Source organism: Panthera tigris, chromosome E1 (genome assembly GCF_018350195.1).
Source record: "Panthera tigris isolate Pti1 chromosome E1, P.tigris_Pti1_mat1.1, whole genome shotgun sequence".
NCBI lineage: Eukaryota > Metazoa > Chordata > Mammalia > Carnivora > Felidae > Panthera > Panthera tigris.
Window position 1 is genome coordinate 19888195 of NC_056673.1, and position 19173 is coordinate 19907367.

Here is a 19173-nt window from a genome sequence, read left to right on the forward strand (position 1 = left end):
GGATTGGTGAGATAGAATGAGGGCCTGAACTAAGGCACATGTAATGTGAGATGCGGGTGGAAAGTTAGGTGCTATGCTACTTTTTTTTAAATGTTTATTTTGAGAGCACACAGACACAAGATGGGGAGGGGCAGAGAGGGAATCCTAAGCAGGCTCCACACTGAGTGTGGGGTTCAATCTCACCATGACATCATGACCTTGGCTGAAATCAAGTCGGGATGCTTAACTGACTGAGCCACCCAGGCAGCCCAGTCCTACTTTTCTCAAAAGATGGTCTGTCCAAGTAAAATATTTCAAAAGTGAAAAAAAATGAACCTATTAGACAAAGCTTGTTTGTTCTGGGTTTGATAGACCAAGTTGATGAAAATCACCTTTGGAAGCAATACATCGAACCACATGCTACTTACAGAAGAAGAAGATGTAAGTTGTGTTCTCAGTTATAATTAGTGTTATTCCCAAGATGAGCACCACCCAGAAAAATCATTACTCCCTATTTTAGCAATATAACAATTCAATCCTTTAGGATGGGATTTGCTTTTCAGGGGAGATAACTTTGTTTCTTGTTTTGGCTGTTTAGGGGGCATCTTACCATTTAACACTAAAACCCAAAAGGCACACAGTCTCCTCTAAGATATTTATTGATTTGGCTAGGCCTATTATTGTGTGAACAATTCAACAGCCGAAAGTCTGACCTTAAACATCCGAATATAAACATGTTTCCTTCTCCATAAACATGGTTGTTAAAAACAGTTGGTTTTACAGCTTTAGAATAAATACAATTTAATAGATATAACAGTAGAGCCCATTACAGTAACCTCAGAATTTTAAGGTTCAGTATCAAAAACTGCTAATTCATAGAAGGCAATGGCCTGTAACAATGAATCATATAACTCTTCTGCTCTCTGTTGTTCAGTAGACGAAAACATCTGTCTGTAGTGGACGATCTTCTCTGATGGGAAGACTACCCGAGGCTCCTCCTTCAGTACGGACTCTGAAAGGAACTGCTTCACTAGTTCTTTTCCACTAGTCCGCGTGTCACCAATCATCAGCTCAAAGTGCTTCCCCACTCCATTTCGATTCATGCTCAGTACCTGGTGCTGGCCATCCTGGACAAAAGTTTTATTTAATAAGGCATACAGCATGGCTTCCATGATATGAAAATGTAACAATACAGGAAACCGAGAGGAGTTCTGAATTGAAAGCCCTATTTTTTCCAGAACATAGAGGTCAGCGTTAGGCATCTTTGAAATGACTGAAGAAATCTTAAAAAAAAAAAAAAAGACAAAATTAGTGACAAGAAATAATTTGTTTGGGTCCCCTCTCCCATTTATTTTTTTTAATGTTTATTTATTGTTAAAAGGCAGAGCATGAGCGGGGGAGGGACAGAGGGAGGAGGGAGACAAAGAACCCAAAGCAGGCTCCAGGCTGTGAGCTGTCAGCACAGAACCCGACATGGGCTCGAACCCACAAACCATGAGATCATGACCTGAGCTGAAGTCAGACACTGAACTGACTGAGCCACCCAGGCTCATAACCTGTATTTTTTTTAATATATAACTTAGGTTAAACTCCTGCTAACAGTTCTGAAGTAACTGAAAAAGCATTTAATGGAGGCCTCAGGACAGCCAAGTTCTGGTCATTGTTCTATCAGGAATAAGCTGAGCTAAGACAGGCCATTTAGTCCTCCCAAGTACTAGTTTCTTCATCTGTAAAATGGGTTTCATAATTTCTTTCTTCCTTTTTTTTGGAAATGTTTATTTTTGAGAGCACTCAAGTGAGCAAGTGAGCTCAGGGGAGGGGCAGAGAGAGAGCGAGAAAGGATCTGAAGCAAGCTTTCTGCTGTGCAGTGCAGAGCCTGATGTGGGGCTTGGAACTCACAAACCATGAGATCAGGACCTGGGCCAAAGTCGGATGCCCAACCAACTGGCCACCCAGGCGGTCCCCTGGGCTTCATAATTTCTAAAATCTGTACTAGACAACTTAACAGGCACCTGGGTGGCTCAGCTGGTTGAGCGTCCAACTCTTGGTTTTGGCTCAGGTCATGATCCTATAGTCATGGGACTGAGCCATGTTGGGCTCTGTGCTGTGCGTGGAGCCTGCTTGGGATTCTCTCTGCCCTTCTCTCCCATTTGCTCTCAAAATAATTTTTTTTTTTTTAATTTTACAAAAGATTAGACAACTTAAAACTTCTATTAACCTTTTAAAAATGTCTAGGGGTGGGGCGTCTGGGTGACTCAGTGGGTTACGTGTCTGACTTCAGATCAGGTCATGATCTCACAGTTTGTGAGCTCGAGTCCTGCACTAGGCTCGCTGCTCTCAGCACAGAGCCTGCTTCACATCCTCTCTCCCTCTCAAAAATAAATAAGCATTTAAAAAAGTAAATAAAATAAGGGGCACCTGGGTAGCTCAGTCGGTTAAGTGTCCGACTTTGGCTCAGGTCATGATCTCATGGTTTGTGAGTTCAAGCCCTGCGTTGGGCTCTGTGCTGACAGCTCAGAGCCCAGAGCCTGCTTTGGATTTTGTCTCTGTCTCTCTCTGCCCCTCCCCCACTCTGCTCTGTCTCTGAAAAATAAACATTAAAAAAAAGTTTTTAAATAAATAAATAAAAATGTCTAGGGTAGAGCACAGAGTTAGAATAACTAGCCTATAATCAATCATCTGCAAATGATTAATCCCATCAGATGCTTGATTATACCAGTTTCCCTATGTGTAATCAGGATGGTAATTACTCCCCATCTCACAAGGTTTTGAAGACTCAGTGAGACAATTAGTGACAGCACTTTTGAAAAACAAGCTTTATATAGGGATAAAATTCTGTAACATTTAGAATAATATATTTTAACACTGATTTTTCTCAGTATGTGCCTTTGACACATGAAGGTATTTCATGAACTAAATGAAGATTCAACTTTTAAAAATCCTAGGTGATGAACACATGATAGGCATGGGTGAATAATAAGCACGCAAAGAGAGTCCATCCTTAGTACTGTATTTCATTCCTCTTAGGGCTAGAAGATTAAACTACACGAGGAGTTCCGGCAGGTGGGAATTTGGAGGTGCAACTGCTTTACCTCTTGTAAATAGACAGATGATAAGTATGTTCCTTTCATAAACTGGCAACACTCACTTTGCTGCCAGTCTAGCACGGCCAATTTACGATCCAGGTGAGCCCAGGCAATTCTTCTAGTTCCAAAAACAATGGATACGATACTATTAACTGCCTAAAACAAAAAGGCTGGTTTAACTACAAGTATAGACATTTTAATAGATACAAAATTGAAGCTGTAAACTCAGAATGCCAGATTAGTTTCTATAACAAATATATTTACAGTTTATGAACTGAGAATTGTTAAAGAAATGCAGCAATAATATTCAAAAAACAAACCGTAGCAGTTTATAAACAAAGAACCTTTACTTATTCTCAGCGCCTTGCCCAAAGTCGGCATTCAAATATTCAAATGTTGCTGGGGACTGTGCTAGGTACTGGGAAACAAGGAACATACCCATACATTATAAGAAATGCCAGCACAGTTACACTGTAGAGAGGAGACCCGGTCGGGGAAGACTGACTGGACTAGGAGAGTGAGTAAATGCTAAATGGGACGTTATTTCACCAGATGTCCACACAGATAGGTTGTGTGACACCTCACACTCAGGGTGCGGTATGAGTGCAAGTGGGAAAAGAGCCGAGGGGTAGGCAAATTTCTGCAAAAGCATCTTGCTTTATCCTGAGAGCTCCAGGAAGCCCCCAAAGCATGTAACATTCAGGTACAACATGAGACATTTCAGAACCATCACAGACTGCTGTGTGGAAGACGGACCACAGCAGGCTAGACTAGAGGTGGTACTGGTTAGGTGCCTGTTATATGACCAAGCATTAAGAATCAAGGGCACCTGGATGGCTCAGTCGGTTAAGTGACCATCTCCTGATTTTGGCTCAGCCCATGATCTTGCGGTTTGTGAGATGGAGCCCGGTGCTGGGCTCTGTGCTGACAGTGCAGGGCCCATCTGGGATTCTCTCTCTCTCTCTCTCTCTCTCCCTCTCTCCCTCTCTCTCTCTCTCTCTCTCTCTCTCTCTCTCTCTCTCTCTCTCTCCCTCCCTCCCTCCCTCCCTCCCTCCCTCCCTCCCTCCCCCTCTTCTGCTTGGGCACCTGCTCTCTCTCAAGCGCTCTCTCTCTCTCAAAAATAAACTTATAACAAAATTGAAGACAGTGACAGTGAGGACAAGAAATAGAGCAGAGATAATGGGGGTAGAATTGATATGTGGGATGGAGGAGCTTAGGATAAATCCAGTTTTATTTCAGTGATTGAATGGCACCTGTTAAAGATGATAGGAAGCAGATCAACTTGGGAAGGTTAAGGGGAGGTGAGTTGTTTTTTTATGTATTCCATTCAGGTTGCCTACAGGGCTCGTAAGGGGAAATGTGTAGTAGATAATTGGATATGTGGGTTCAACTCTGCATGAAGTCTGGGCATCACTTCACTCCCACACAGTTCATTTAGTTATATGGATATGCAACGTGCTCCACAGATACAAAGGCAGATAAGCAGGAACATTTTCTAATTCTATACCCATCTCCCTTTCACTGCTAAGGAATGGATAAATATCCATTATGGGCAGAATAGTTTGGATGCCCAATCTACAAAATACAGGCCTTCTTTTGGTTCTTTTCTTTAGCTCAATGATTGCCGAGATTTACTGTACATAACAATTACCACACCAGGTCACACACAGTACTTCACGGGCAAGATTTTTTTTAAGGACTACTGCATGACTTTTTCCATACAAAATGACTTTAGAACCTAATCCTCTAAATAAGATTGCAACTCCACTGTAGTGAGTATAAATAGTATTTGTAGCAAACATCTTGAAGGAAAATCCAACCCCTGAAAAATGTCGTTTGAAGTATGTTCCAGATCAACTGCAAGAGTTCTATCAGGAGTCCATGGATGGGCTTCATGAAACTTACAAACCCTCTGGAAGTACATGCAACATTCTATGTATACGTGTTTTTGTTTTCCTGAAAAGAGGTCCATAGCTTTCATCAGGTTTTCAGAAAGTATCCATAATCCCCCAAAACTGAGAGCTACTGGTCTAGAAAAAAGTGTGCTTACTACTGGTATAGGATGAGAGAATATTTCATCATGTATTGTTACACAGGACCTAAGTCCCTCCTCCAAGGTTTAATGTCTGATGTGCCAAGTAATTCTAATATTTGTCTTAAAGTGCCTGGGTGGCTGAGTCGGTTAAGCTTCCAACTTCAGCTCAGGTCATGAGCTTGCAATTTGTGAGTTTGAGCCCCATGTTGGGCTCTGTGCTGAGAGCCCAGAGCCTGGACCCTGCTTCAGATTCTGTGTCTCCCTCTCTCTCTGCCCCTCTCCTGCTTGCACTCAGTCTCTCTCTCTCTCAAAAATAAATAAACATTAAAAAAAAAAAAAAGAGGGCACCTGGGTGGCTCAGTCAGTTAAGTGTCTGACTTTGGCTCAGGTCATGATCTCACAGTTCGTGGGTTCAGGCCCCACATCGGGCTCTGTGCTGACAGCTCGGAGCCTGGAGCCTGCTTCGGATTCTGTGTCTCCCTCTCTCTCTCTCTGCCCTCCCCTGTTCGTGCTCTGTCTCTCGCTTTAATAAATAAATAAATAAATAAATAAATAAATAAATAAATAAATAAAACACTGAAAAGGATTTGCTTTTAGAATGCTTTTTAAAAGGAGGTAGGGAGGGAAAGATTACGTTAATCCTGCTGGAAAGACCAGTATAATGTTGTACAGTCACTCCCTGGCCATAACCATCTCTGCATCTTAATTTCTCATTACTCTCGATAGAACCCTCAGACACAGCCAGATAGCTTCTCAACATTCCTCTTAAATAAACCTTGCACAGACCTATTTCTCTACAACTGTTCTTTCTTCCTAGAATGCCCGCCTCCTCCAGGTAGCCTAATTCTCTCTCTCCAAGATCCGGGTTGAGTTCTACCAGTAATCTGTCCCAACAGTCACAGCCCACAGTTCCCTGTCCCGTCCATTGCCAATTTACTATCTGTATATCTCATTCTTCAGTACTGATCACATATCAACTAGACTCTAAGCTGTCTTGATGCCCAGAATAGTGCTTTGCAAAGTATGTTCTCAAATATATAGGCCATATAGCGGACATTAAGAAAAATGATATACCTTAAGTCTCTCTCTTTTTATCTCTGGTTTGATGAGCTTTCTCAAGAGCCGGTTGTCTTGGAACTTTCTTTTTTCCCCTTCAGTCTCTGGACAAAGAATGGAGTTACAAACTTGAATGGTAGTTTTGTACTGAAACAAGGGCACATTCATTAAACTCTCCAAATTCTGAAATGGCCCAAACTTCTCTCTGTGCTCTATAATATTGATGGATTTTCTTCCACGAAGCAATTTGAAAGCTTCAAGTTCTTTATTAGATGCTGTATTCAACACCTGCAGGATGGAAGCCTGCTGCTCTGAAGAGAAGAGCTTGTCAAGTGCATTTCCAGATTTCTTTGTATTTCCATCACAAAGAGCAACACTGGGAATAATCTTCTTAGGTGCAGTGGATTTTTTCCGACAGCAGGAATTATGGAGACCCTGGACCAAGGATGACCCTAACGGAAATGGAAAACATCGCCACCTTCCTGAAAGGAAAATTTAGCAAAATGTAAGTTGGAATGTCCTACTTCTCTTTAGTACTAGTTGTGGCTTCACCAGAGCCTTTGCAAAGTGACAGGGACTTTCCCATAATTTTAGAAGTAGTACACCAAATTCACAAGAGGTGTCTTCTGATTTTTGTGGACAAGTCCTAAGTTTTACAACCCGGAAATTTTATGCCCTTCAATGTCTTCAACTGCTTAACGTTTTGGCACTTTTAACTTTAGAAGGATCCTTTTGTAATTACTCTCTCTTGTTGAGAACATTTTCACTAGTTTCCTTCTCATCCGGGGGAGCCAGATAAAATTAAATTTTATACGTGTGTAAGAAATGTTTCAGCTGAGTGGTAGATTGAAGGACGATTTCTGTTTCTCCGGTACACTTTTCGAGATTTCTACTATGACTATGCTTCTGCAAGTGCAAGAGCAAAAACTATGCAAGAAACAATTCTGTAAAACCAGTGGGAAGTCACTCTGACACTGCAGCCCCAGGAAGAAAATACAGCCAGAAGTCAGCAAACGGCCGTTAGAATCTGAACCGTCCGCCCGCCCGCCACCCAGTCCGGGAAGGAGCCCCTCGCGGACCCCTCCCCCGGGAAGCACAATCGCTCCGAGGCGCCTCTCAGCTCAGCGAGGACTCCAAGACGGAGAGCTGGACAGGGGACCCGAGAGAGGAAATATCCCAAGACAGACGGGAAATTAACCTAATATTCCAGGAACGCTACCTCCCGCCACGAGGAGACAATGGACGCTCATCCTCCAGGTAAAGCACCAGGTTCCCACAGTCCAATCTTCCTCCGTCGACTTCCGGTCCCTACGTGCTCCGCCCCAAAGTGCCCGGCCTCTCGGCGGAAAGGTTCCGGCCGGTGTGGCGTTCCGGCACCGGCGGGAGGTACGTCCGGCCTGAGGAGCGGGTGAGTTGCCTGTGGGCTGCGGACTCCGGGCGCGCTGCGGCCGAGGCGGTGTCTCCAGATCCCCAGCCCCTGGGCGGCCCGCACTTTCCTTCTACTGAGTCCGGGAGACGTTCTCGGCCCGGCCGGCCCCTGACAGCCGCTGAGCCCAATCTCTGGGATGAAAACGCCTAGGCCACTTCTAGTTTGTAGTTGGCAAGGTCCCTCCTTCAGGGAGACTCCCTGGGTTTATTCCAGGCACATGAACTGATACGGCCTTGTGGGGGCCTTGCCTGGGGCTCAAGGAGCGGAGCCTGGTGGGGAGCAGAGACAGGGACACAAATAGCCCTATCTCTAGGCAGAAAGGGGCAACTGGGAGAAGCAGGGGGTCAAGGAAGGGCGAGGTAGGAAGAGGTCGGAGCAGCGTTCCATTTGGCAGGGATGGGGGCGGGGGGGCACATGAAGCTGGCACAAAATTTGGTTGGGCCTTGAATGCGGAATGGAGCAGATGAATAGCTTCATTAGGTAGCCCGAAGCTACTGAGGCTTTTGTAGGGTCAGACGGGAGATGGTGTTGCTAGAAAATTGGCCATATATAAAAGTGCCAGACTGGGTTGGAGGTGGAAGAGGGAGGGAGTGTCTCTTCCCAAGGGACAGGCAGCCATAAGGAACTGAACCTGGAAGGGGTAAGGAGAATGGAAAGGAAAGGATTCTGTCTGGAACATGAGGAGATTTTAGCGAGTTTTGTGAACAACACAGAAATCAGGAGGGAGGTGGGTTTTGAAGGGAAAGGGGGTGGGTTTGTGTTTTCATGAGGTGGTAATGTCTTTGTAGATATTGTCCAGGAAGTAGTGGAAATGTAGGGACTTCTAAGTATTCATAAGAAATACTCAGGAGAATTCTAGGAATCTTACCAATTCCTGGAGAACTTAGGACTGTAAAAAAGAAATAATCTCAACTTTTTGTGCAAAATCCTCCAAATCAAATAATTTCCTTTTTGTTCCTGGCTTATTCTGCTTAATGAGGTGTTATGGGTTGAACTGCATCCTTCAATAAAGATATGTTGGGGCGCCTGGGTGGCTCGGTTGAGTGACTTTCTTTTTAAGTTTATTTACTTATTTTGAAAGAGGTTGGGGCGGGGGGCGGAGGGGACAGGATCAGAAGCAGGCTCCACACTGACAGCAGGGAACCTGATGGGGAGCTGGACCTCATGAACCATGAGATCATGACCTGAACCAAAGTCAGACATGTAACAGACTAAGCCACCCAGGCGCCCCAAGTGTTAGATTGGATTTTGGCTTAGGTTATGATCCCAGGGTAGTGGGATTGAGCCCCACATTGGGCTTCACACTGAGCATGGAGCCTGCTTAGGATTCTCTCTCCCTCCCTCTGCCTCTCTCCCCTGCTTATGCTCTCTCTCTGTATATAAAATGAAATGAAATAATGAAGTGAAATGAAATGAGACATGTGGAAGTTCTAGCCCTCAGTACCTCAGAATGTGACCTTATTTGGAAATTGGGTCACTGCAAATGTAATTAGCTAAAATGAGGTCATCCTGGAGTAGGGGCAGGTGACTAATTCAGTATGACAGTATGACTGTGCCCTTAAAAGAATGACCAAATGAATGCCGTGTGAAAATGGAGGCAGAGGTGGGAGTGGTACATGTATAAGCCAAGGATCACCAGTGGGTCATCACCAAGTAGGAGAGAGGGAACAGATTCACCTTCAGAAGGAACCAGCCCAGGGGCGCCTGGGTGGCTCCTTGGTTAGGCATCTGACTCTTGATTTCGGCTCAGGTCATGATCTCACATTTTCATGGGTTCGAGCCCTGCATCGGGCTCTGTGCACGGACTGTGTGGAACCTGCTTGGGATTCATTCTCCCTCCCTCCACCCCTCCCTCTGCCCTTCCCCCACTCACACTGCCTCTCTCAAAATAAATAAAAATAAAATAAAACGTAAAAAAAAAAGAAAAAAGAAAGGAACCAGCCCTGCTTACACTGTGATTTCAGTCTTCTAGCCTCCAGAACCAGGACAGAATACATTTCTGTTGCTCTAAGCCACGTGGTTTGTGGCAGTCTGTTACAGTAGCCCTAGGAAATTAACACCTGAAGCTATCAGGAACCCTGGTGATTGATGCTTTCAGAGATGATGATGTTCACCGGCAATCGGGTCCCCTGTCTCCCTCTCTCTCTGCCCTTGCCCCGCTCACGCTCTCGCTCTCTCTCAAAAAATAAATAAACGTAAAAAAAAAAAAAAAACCAACAGCTGGACAGCCATTGCAGTACATCGGGCTCCACAGACACAGCACCGGGGCAAGTGAGAGGCACACGGGCACTGGGCGACTCTGTGCCTCACTGAGGAAAATAATTAAACATGGGCCAAAGAGATCCTAAGAAGCCGAGAGGCAAAATGTCATCATATGCACTCTTTGTGCAAACTTGCCGAGAGGACCACGAGAAGAAGCACCCAGATGCTTCAGTCGACTTCTCAGGGTTTTCTAAGAGGTGCTTGGAGAGGTGGAGGACCATGTCTGCTAAAGAGAGAGGAAAGTTTGAAGACAGGGCAAAGACGGACAAGGCCTTTATGAAAGAGAAATGAAAACTTATATCCCCCCCTAAAGGGGCGGATATCAAAGGAGAACATCCTGGCCTATCCATTGGTGATGTTGCAAAGAAACTGGGCGAGATGTGGAACAACACCACCGCTGCAGATGACCAGCAGCCTTATGGAAAGAGGACTGCGAAGCTGAAGGAAGAATGTGAAAAGCATATTGGTGCAGACCGAGCTAAAGGAAAGCCTGACGTGGCAAAAAAGGGAGTCGTCAAGGCTGAGAAACGCAAGAAAAAGAAGGAAGAGGACGAGGACGAGGACGAGGAGGAAGATGAAGAAGATGATGATGAATAAGTTGGTTCTAGCGCAGTTTTTTTCTTGTCTACCAAACATTTAACCCCCCCTGTACACAACTCACTCCTGTTAAAAAAAAAAATTGAAATGTAAAAAAACAAACAAAAAAACTGGATGCAGAGAGCCCAGCACATAGTAAGGGTTCAGTAAATGTTAGTTCCCCTTTTAAAGGATTACCTCTTCCTGGGAGCTAATTATTAATGACCTTGAAGGGAAACTCCCTCATTCCTCAGAACATTTGTTCAATATTACTTGGACCAGAACCTGGAAGTGGAAGGTAAAGGGGCAACTATGGTGTATGATTTACTGTAAACCAGACTCCGGGTGTTCAAAACAAAAGTTGTTACTTCCCCGCCCCCCCCCAAACCAGCTCCTCCTAACTTCCCCGTTTGTATTGCAGATGTCCCTGGCTCCTCCCACTCCTTCCATCTAGCCTGTTACCTGGTTTCAATGTTTTTAAAACCTTTTGACCTTTTAAAACCTTTTTGACCAGGATGCAGGACACATAGGCGTCTGGTGTGACACAAAAGCTTCATTAAAAAAAAATACTTGTGCAGGAGCACCTGAATGACTCAGCCGGTTGAGCGTCTGACTCTTGATTGCAGCTCAGGTTATAATCTCACGGTTCATGAGATCAAGCCCCGCATCAGGCTCTGCAACAAGTTCCATGATGACAGCGCGGAGCCTGCTTGGGATTCTGTCTCTCCCTCTCTCTCTGCCCCTCCCCCACTCGTGCTATCTCTGCCTCTCTCAAAATAAATGATAAAAACAAAAAGTCTACAGGACACCAGGTGGAGATGCCTAGTAGATAGATGCTAAGTCTGATGCTAAGGGAGAGGACTGTGCTGGGGTATAGATTTGGAGGTTGTCAGTGTAGAGAGATGGTACTTTATCCCATGAAAGTGCAAGGGATGAGCTGGGGAGAGGGTAGTGTGAGAAAATCACACCAAGTCAAAGAGAAAACTCTGGGAGCACCAGTATTGGGGGTGAGCAGATAATTCAGATTCCCCAAAAGACTAAGAGACAATGTTTAGAGAGATTTAAAAGGAAACAGGACAAAGTCAAGTTAAAGAGACTAAGGACATGTAGGATCCTGAGGAGGTAAAAGGTTTTTTGTTTTTGTTTTTGCTTTTGTTTTTTAAGCGAGGTTGGGGCGCCTGGTGGCTCAGTCAGTTAGGCATTCCGACCTAGGCTCAGGTCATGATCTCACAGTTTGTGAGTTCGAGCCCCGCGTCGGGTACTGTGTTGACAGCTCAGAGCCTGGAGCCTTCCTCAGATTCTGTGTCTCCCTCTCTGCCTCTCCCCTGCTCGCTCTCTCTCTCTCTTTCTCTCAAAAACAAACATTAAAAAATAAAATAAAAATAAAAAATCTAGGTTAGTTGGAACCACTAAATCAATATTCATTTCATGGCTCACTACTGCGTGGTAACTTGCAAAATTTTAAAAACACACAAAATTCTACAACCTTACCTGCACTATCTCTCACCTGGGCTCTTGCAGTACCCCCCACCAATTTTCCAGCTGCCTATCAACCTAACCCCTGCCCTGTCCTTTATACACACCCTACCTGTCCTTGCCAGCAGCCCCAGGGCTGACTAAATCTCCAAATCCCTGCCCTGTGGTGGGGCCTCACCTTAATGTTCTAGCTCTTTCTCTCTCTGCACACCACCTGGCACCCAACACCCACAGTGCTGCCTCTCCCAATAGATCCCTGGTTGTAGGCAGGTAGCAATGTCTCCAGGGAAGGCGAACCAGTTAAGGTAATCCATTTCCCTTTGCTGCGGATTAAGAAGGGTGTGATTCTGTTTGGGGGCGTATCAGGAAAGAGAAGCAGCCGCCTCCCCTTTCTTCCTGAGGCTCTGGTAGCCGGGAGGAGGAACTAAGAGCAACAGCCACCTCTGCGGGACAAGTAATGCTGACAACAGAGCATGAAGAACAGAGGTGCCTGGGTGGCTCAGTCAGTTAAGCGTCTGGCTCGATTTCAGCTCAAGGCATGATCTCATGTCATGGTTTGTGGGATCCAGCCCCTTGGGTTCTGCACGGGGCCTGCTTGGGATTCTCTCTCCCTCTCTCTGTGCCCCTTCCCCCCTCTCTCAAAATAAATAAACGTTTTGGAAGAAAAACCGTCAAGGCAAAACCAACATTAAAAAAAAAAAAAGCATGAAGAATGCCTTGATGACGTTGTTCCCTGAAACCATCCATCTGCAGACTTTTGGTTCAGTACGAGATAAACTGACCTAATTGTTTCAGCCACTTGTAGATCAGTATCGTGTTACTTGAAGCTGATAACTTCCTCCTTAATACACCCACTCAGGAGACAGACTGGGTGACTTAAAGTTCCCCATACACGTTCCACGCTGTCTCACCTCTGCACCTCTGTGTCTGCCGGTCCCTTTCCCTAGGATCCCCCCCAAGTGAATTCTCACCTCTCAAGGGCCAACAAGGGTGTCTCCTGCCCCAAGAAGTCCCCCTCTCTGCCAAGCCAGAGCATCCTGGCCCTTTTGCCAAACACTTGATTCGTATCTCTCTCAAAATACAATCTGTCTTCAACTATGGGGCTTTTTGTTTTGTTTTGTTTTGTTTTGTTGACCACATGGCTTTGTCCCCTTATTTGACTCTGGGGATCTGGAAGCTACCAACTAAAATATGTCAAAAATCCATTCCTGGGGGCACTTGGGTGGCTCAGTCGGTTGAGCGTCCGACTCTTGACTTCGGCTCACGTCATAATCTTGTGGTTCGTGGGATCAAGCCCCGAATCGGGCTCTGCGCTGACAGCGTGGAGACTGCTTGAGATTCTTTCTCTCCCTCTCTCTCTGCCCTCTCCCTGCTTGTGCTCTAAATAAATAAATAACTCCATTAAAAAAAAAAAAGACAACAGGGAAAAAGCAAGTCGCAGAGTGAAAGCAAATATTTTCAAAACATATAACTAACGAAGAACTGGTATCCAAAAAAAAAAAAAAAAAAAAAAAAAATATATATATATATATATATATATATGTAAATTCCTAGAAAGTAAGAAAAAGGCAGGCAAACCAACTGAAAAAAAAAATGGGCAGAGGATTGGAATAAGCACTTCACCTAAAGAGGGCATTTAAATGACCAAATAACAGATGAAAATGCGTTCTTTTATTAGTCATCAGAGAAATGCAAATCAAAATCTATGATGTGATAGCACCACACAGACATGAGAACAGCTGAAGTGAAAAAGACATAATACCGATAGATCAATAAACCTGGAGTGTCGGCAAGGATGTGGAACTCTCACACTTGCCTGTGGAAGTGGGGATTGGTGGAATTACTTTGGAAAACCACCTGGCAGTATCGACTAAAGCTGAGCATATGTATCCTCAGTGAGCCAGCCATCCCACCCTGGGTGTAAATTCAATAGAATGCAAACATACGTGCACTAAAAAACATGGAATATGTGTATAAAGTTGGGAGTATGCGGTAGTTTTTGATTTACAAAAACTGCAGCTTCCCAGAGTCAAACCTCCTACCAGAATGTTCATAGCAGTGTCCCTCGTATAAGCCAAAACATGGGATATCTCAAATGTCAAAAGAAAGTATATGGAATAAGCTTCAAATACATCCAGCATCATGGAGGAATTTCACAAACATAATGTTGAGGGAAAGAAGCCACATGATTTATATCAAGTGTAAAAATAGACAAAAGAATATAGGGGGATAAAAATCAGATTACCTTTAGGGACTAGAAACTGAAGGGGGACGGGAGCCTTTTGGAATGCCGGTTTCTGTGTTTTTGTGGCTTGTTTTGTTTTTGGTTTCATTTTGTTTTGTTTTTAGCTCTGGGTACTAGTTAAACGTGTGTGCACTTAGTAAAAATTCATCAAATTGCACATTTATTATTTGTGCTTTTCTGTTTGTTATATTTCAATAAAAGTTTACATCCAAGTGTAATTCTCCGAGTCACCTGAATTAGATATGCATCATATACGGTTTGAATGTTTATTTAGTGATATAATCTATTCTATTTAGTCTTCAAAGTTGTTCACTTCCCAAACGTAGCCCGGATTTCCATGAAAGGGCTGCTGATTCTTGCATAGACCATTCTGGGCAAGGAACACAAGACGTCTCTTTGCTCCCCCTCCCCAGGAAGAGATCAGAGGGGACAAGAATGGGTAGAGGGAAGGTAATTGGTCCTCCTAATGTCACTTGGGCAAAAGTTTTGGATTTTTTTTCCCCTGCTTTTATGTTACATTGTCTTACTGTCTTTTTAAAAGATATTACACAGGGGCACCGGGGTAGGTCAGTCACTTGAGTGCCTGACTTCGGCTCAGGTCATGATCTCATGGTTCATGAGTTCGAGCCCCCACATAGAGTTCGCTGCTGTCAGCACAGAGCCTGCTTTGGATCTTCTGTTCCCCCACCCCCCCGCCTCTGCCCCTTCCCCGCTTGTACTCTCACTCTCAAAAATAAATAAATCTTTAAAAATAAATAAATTATAAATAAATGGTATTACACAATTAAAATTATAAGGCAAATGATCAAAATAAGAAACAGTATTCAATCTGAAATTCAGAATACTTGGGTTCACGCTCCGACACTGCTACATATTACGCATGTGTATCTCAGTTTACTTCTGTAAGAACAGTTTTGTGCAAAATAAAGTTCAAAGTACCGCTCTCACGGGTTGTTGTGAAGATGAAATTATATAAATCATAGGGAAAAGAGAAAGTGTTACACAACGGAAATGACTTTTTTTTCACAGTGGAAGATATGATAAAGTGGACAATTGATTCTATAGGTTGAGATGAAATGTGATTGCCTAAGAAACCACCTCAAGAAGAAAATCCCTAGGTGTTTTCTAAAACCATCCTCAGGGCACCTGGCTGGCTCAGTCAGAAGAGCCCGTGACTCTTGATCCTAGGGTTGTGGGTTCGAGCCCCACGTTTGGTGTAGAACTTTCTTGGAAAAAAAAAAACAAAACTTAAAAAAATAAAATAATCCTCTATCTGATTAATTTAGGTATAACAATAGGAAATAGAAGTTTTAGATTTTCGAGCCCAATTTTAAAACTCCACTTCAACAGGGTAGCACCAACGTTCAAATCACATTTCCAACAGGTGTCACCCTAACCCCTTTGATTGTGGGTTTGAGCAAACCTCTGTGACTAACTTCTCACTCAGTGCTCCAGGTAATGATATCAAATGTAAACACTCAATTACCGTGTGTTAATTCAGGACTTCTTTTCTGGCTCTTCAGGTTTCACAACGGGATGTTTCAACTCCTTGTGGTATTTTACTCAGAATGCAAACCCGAACGAACGACGGGTTGCCTGTGTAATGGAGGTCTCAACTCCACCCCCAGTTCAACCAACATTTTTTGGGGGTGTGTGTGGCAAAGCTCACATAACCTAAAATTCACCATTTTAACTGTTTTAAAGTGTACAATTCAGTGGTGTTTGGTACATTCGCAGTGTTGTGCAACTATCACCACTATGTAGTTCCAGAACCTTTTCAACACCCTAAAAGGAAACCTTGTACCCATTTAGCAGTCATTCTCCTGCCCGCCCCTCCCAGCCCCTGGCAACCAGGAATCCACTTCCTGTCTCTATGGATTTGCCTATCCTGCACATTTCACATAAATAGATCAACCAACTGGGCGTGCCTGGGTGGCTCAGTCTGTGAAGCATCTAACTTTGGTTCAGGTCATGATCTTGCGGGTTTCGTGAGCTCGAGCCCCGCTTTGGGTAAAACATGAGCCCTGTTTCTCTCTCCCTCCCTGTCTCTCTCTCTGCCCCTCATTCACTTGCGCTCGCTCGCTCTCTCTCTCTCTCTCTCTCTCTCTCTGAAAAAAAAAAAAAAAAGTCGGGGTGCCTAGGTGGCTCAGTGGGTTAAGCATCCGACTTCAGCTCAGGTCATGATCTCATGGTTCATGGGTTCAAGCCCCTCTTCAGGCTCTGTGCTGACGGCTCACAGCCTGGAGCCCACTTGAAATTCTGTGTCTCCCTCTCTCTCTGCCCCTTCCCAACTTGTGCTCTCTCTCTCAAAAATAAATAAACATTAAAAAAAAATTTTTAAAAAAGCGATTGATCAGCATTTTTGGGGCCCAGCACTTGCTAAGCACCAAGAATACAAAGATGAATATGACAGTCTTCTGTTAACAAGATCACTGACAACTGGGACAAATAGATTTTAAAAAATGATAGTACAATGTGATGATTATTGTAACAGAAATGTGAGCATTGTGAGGAAATAGATGCGGGAGATAGGGCAAACTGTAAGAAGTAAGATTTGAGGGTGCCTGAGTGGCATAGTTAAGTAGCCAACTCTTGGTTTCAGCTCAGGTCATGATCTCACAGTTTCGTGGGTTGGAGCCCCACATCAGGCTCTGTGCTGCCAGTGCAGAGCCTGCTTGGGATTCTCTGTCTCCTCTCTTTGTTCCTCCCCTGCTCGCTCTGTCTCTGTCTCTCTCAAAATAAAGAAATAAACTTAAAAAAAAAAAAGTAAGATTTGAATATAGGCATAGAGGCAAGAGTTTGCTAGAACAGTGGGGCTGGGCAAGAGGGCAGGGTAGAGGAGGTGGGAGCTGCAGTAGTAGAGAAGTAGCTGGAGCAAGGCACAAGAGCAGAGAGTTGGACAGCTCTGTGCTCACAGGAGGTTGACAAAGCACACCCCAAGCATGTTTCCACCCTAGGGCCTTTGCATTTGCTGGCCCCTTTCCCTGGGACACTCTTCTTTCAGGTCAGTGCCTGGTAGGCTCAACCCCTTCCTTCAGATCTTTGCTTCAATGTCACCTCCTCAGAGAGGGCCTCCTTCACCTCCCTATCAAAACAGCATCTTTATAATAAACTTTTTTTAAATAAAGTTTTAATAAACTTTATTAAATAAAAACAATAGCATCTTCTGTCCCTCTCTATCTTCTTACTCTGTACTCCTTTTCAGCCTTTATCGCTCTGGTACCATATTGTATATAGGTATATGATTCTCTGTTCATTTTCTGTCTCCCCCACTTGAAGGTAAGCTGTACAAAGGCAGGACTCTTTGCTTTGTTTATAGTTATATTCCCAGCACCCATAACAATGCCTGGCACATAGTGTAAGCCCCATAAATTTTAATGAGTGGAGAAGCAATCACTTTGGCAGCATTGCGGTGGGGAGTCCCTCTGGGTTCTGAGCTGCTTCCTGCTGAAGACAGAGCAATATTGAAAGCACCAAGCAATAGGTAAACTCGATCAGATTCTTCTGATTGGCTGTCACAGACTATGAGTCTGGAGTGCTCTCTTGTCCAGCGAGAGTAGACGCAGAATTGAATACAAGAGAGGCTAACGTCCCAAAGGAGACAAGAGCTCCTAACAGGGGTTTCATCTCCGTGTTTCTTGAGCTCACAAGGTATTACCCACCGTGTGAATGTGAAGAAAACAATCAGATAGCAATTGACCGGTGTGTGTAAGAACAAAGGCTCTGGGAGGCAAGTGGAGTTTGTGATAATATATTGGCATCAGATGGAAAGTAATTTCCTGCAGCTGACATAACAAGTTACTCGTGATTCCATTACAATATCTCACTAGCTAACCTCAGGCACTTTCGCCCCATGATGGTGACTTTCTGCCCTAAGCTTTCCTCTAACCCATTTATATAATAAGCAGCACCTATTTCCCCACAGTTGGCTGCTTGATTTTCCACTGTTTCCCTTGCCTGCCTATTATTTCCCTTCAAAAGGAAAACATTTTTTGTGATCCCACGTCCTCTCACCTTATTGTTTATTATTTTTTACCTGTATTCATTTTTTCGTTTATTTTGCAAATATGTTTTGAGTCCCTGCTACGCAGCAGGCAGGTGCCGGGATGCAACAGAGGACAGAGCGACCTGTCCCTGCCCTCAGGAAGCTGAGATGAGTAAGGGAGACAGGAAACCAGTGAGCAATTACAGGCCATTCAGGTACTTGAAAATCCTAGCATTAAAGAGGGGAAACTCTCTGGACACAAAGATACTCATAGTTGCATCATGTGTAACAGCGAAATATTGGTCACAATCGATGTCTGACAACAGGGAAATATACATACCTCATGGAATATTGCAGAGCTATTATAATGATGTCATGGGGCGCCTGGGTGGCTCAGTGGGTTGAGCGTCCGACTTCGGCTCAGATCATGATCTCGTGGTCTGTGAGTTCAAGCCCCATGTCAGGCTCTGTGCTGACAGCTGGGAGCAGGGAGCCTGCTTAGGATTCTGTGTCTCCCTCTCTCTCTGCCCCTCCCCCACTCATGCTCTGTCCCTCTCTGTCTCAGAAATAAACATTAAAAAAAATAAAATAAAATAAAATGATGTCATGATACATCTATAACAATACGATAAGGGACATTATGTGAAGAAAGTAAAAAAAAAAATTATATGAAAAAATATGATCCCGATGATATATAAAAAAATGTATGGAAGTCCAGAAGAAAATCTAGGAAAATGTTAATAAAGACTGATAGTAGGACAATTGAAAGGATAATATTAGGTTGAACTGCATGCCGTTACTTTTTTTTTAAAGTTTACTTATTTATTTTTGAGAGAGAGAGAGCGCACATGTGCCCTGGTTGTGGGGTGTGGTGGGGGGGGGGTGCGGAGCTGGAAGGGGGAGGGGCAGAGAGGAAGGGGAGAGAGGGAGAGAGAGAATCCCAAGCAGGCTCCATGCCAATGAGGGACTCCATCTCACCAACGATGAGATCGTGACCAGAGCCGAAATCAAGAGTGGGATGCTCACACAACTGAGCCAAACAGG

At 44.2% G+C, this 19173-nt stretch overlaps 1 protein-coding gene and 1 pseudogene across 2 annotated transcripts; one reads left to right on the plus strand and one right to left on the minus strand.

The window, feature by feature from the left end:
- Positions 1-620: 620 nt before the first annotated feature.
- On the minus strand, positions 621-7533 carry TEFM (transcription elongation factor, mitochondrial). 2 transcript variants are annotated; one of them, XM_042966025.1, is made up of 4 exons: positions 7376-7533; positions 6175-6638; positions 3072-3221; positions 621-1262 (listed from the first exon to the last, which is right to left on the minus strand). In XM_042966025.1, exons 1-4 carry the CDS (start codon positions 7404-7406, stop codon positions 825-827), a joined length of 1083 nt encoding a protein of 360 aa, XP_042821959.1. In that variant the 5' UTR covers positions 7407-7533; the 3' UTR covers positions 621-824. The 2 variants fall into 2 exon arrangements, with proteins under 2 accessions (XP_042821959.1, XP_015390292.2); XM_015534806.2 differs by having other exon boundaries at positions 7355-7451.
- Positions 7534-9543: 2010 nt separating this feature from the next.
- Positions 9544-10444, plus strand: LOC102970191 (annotated as a pseudogene).
- Positions 10445-19173: the final 8729 nt, after the last annotated feature.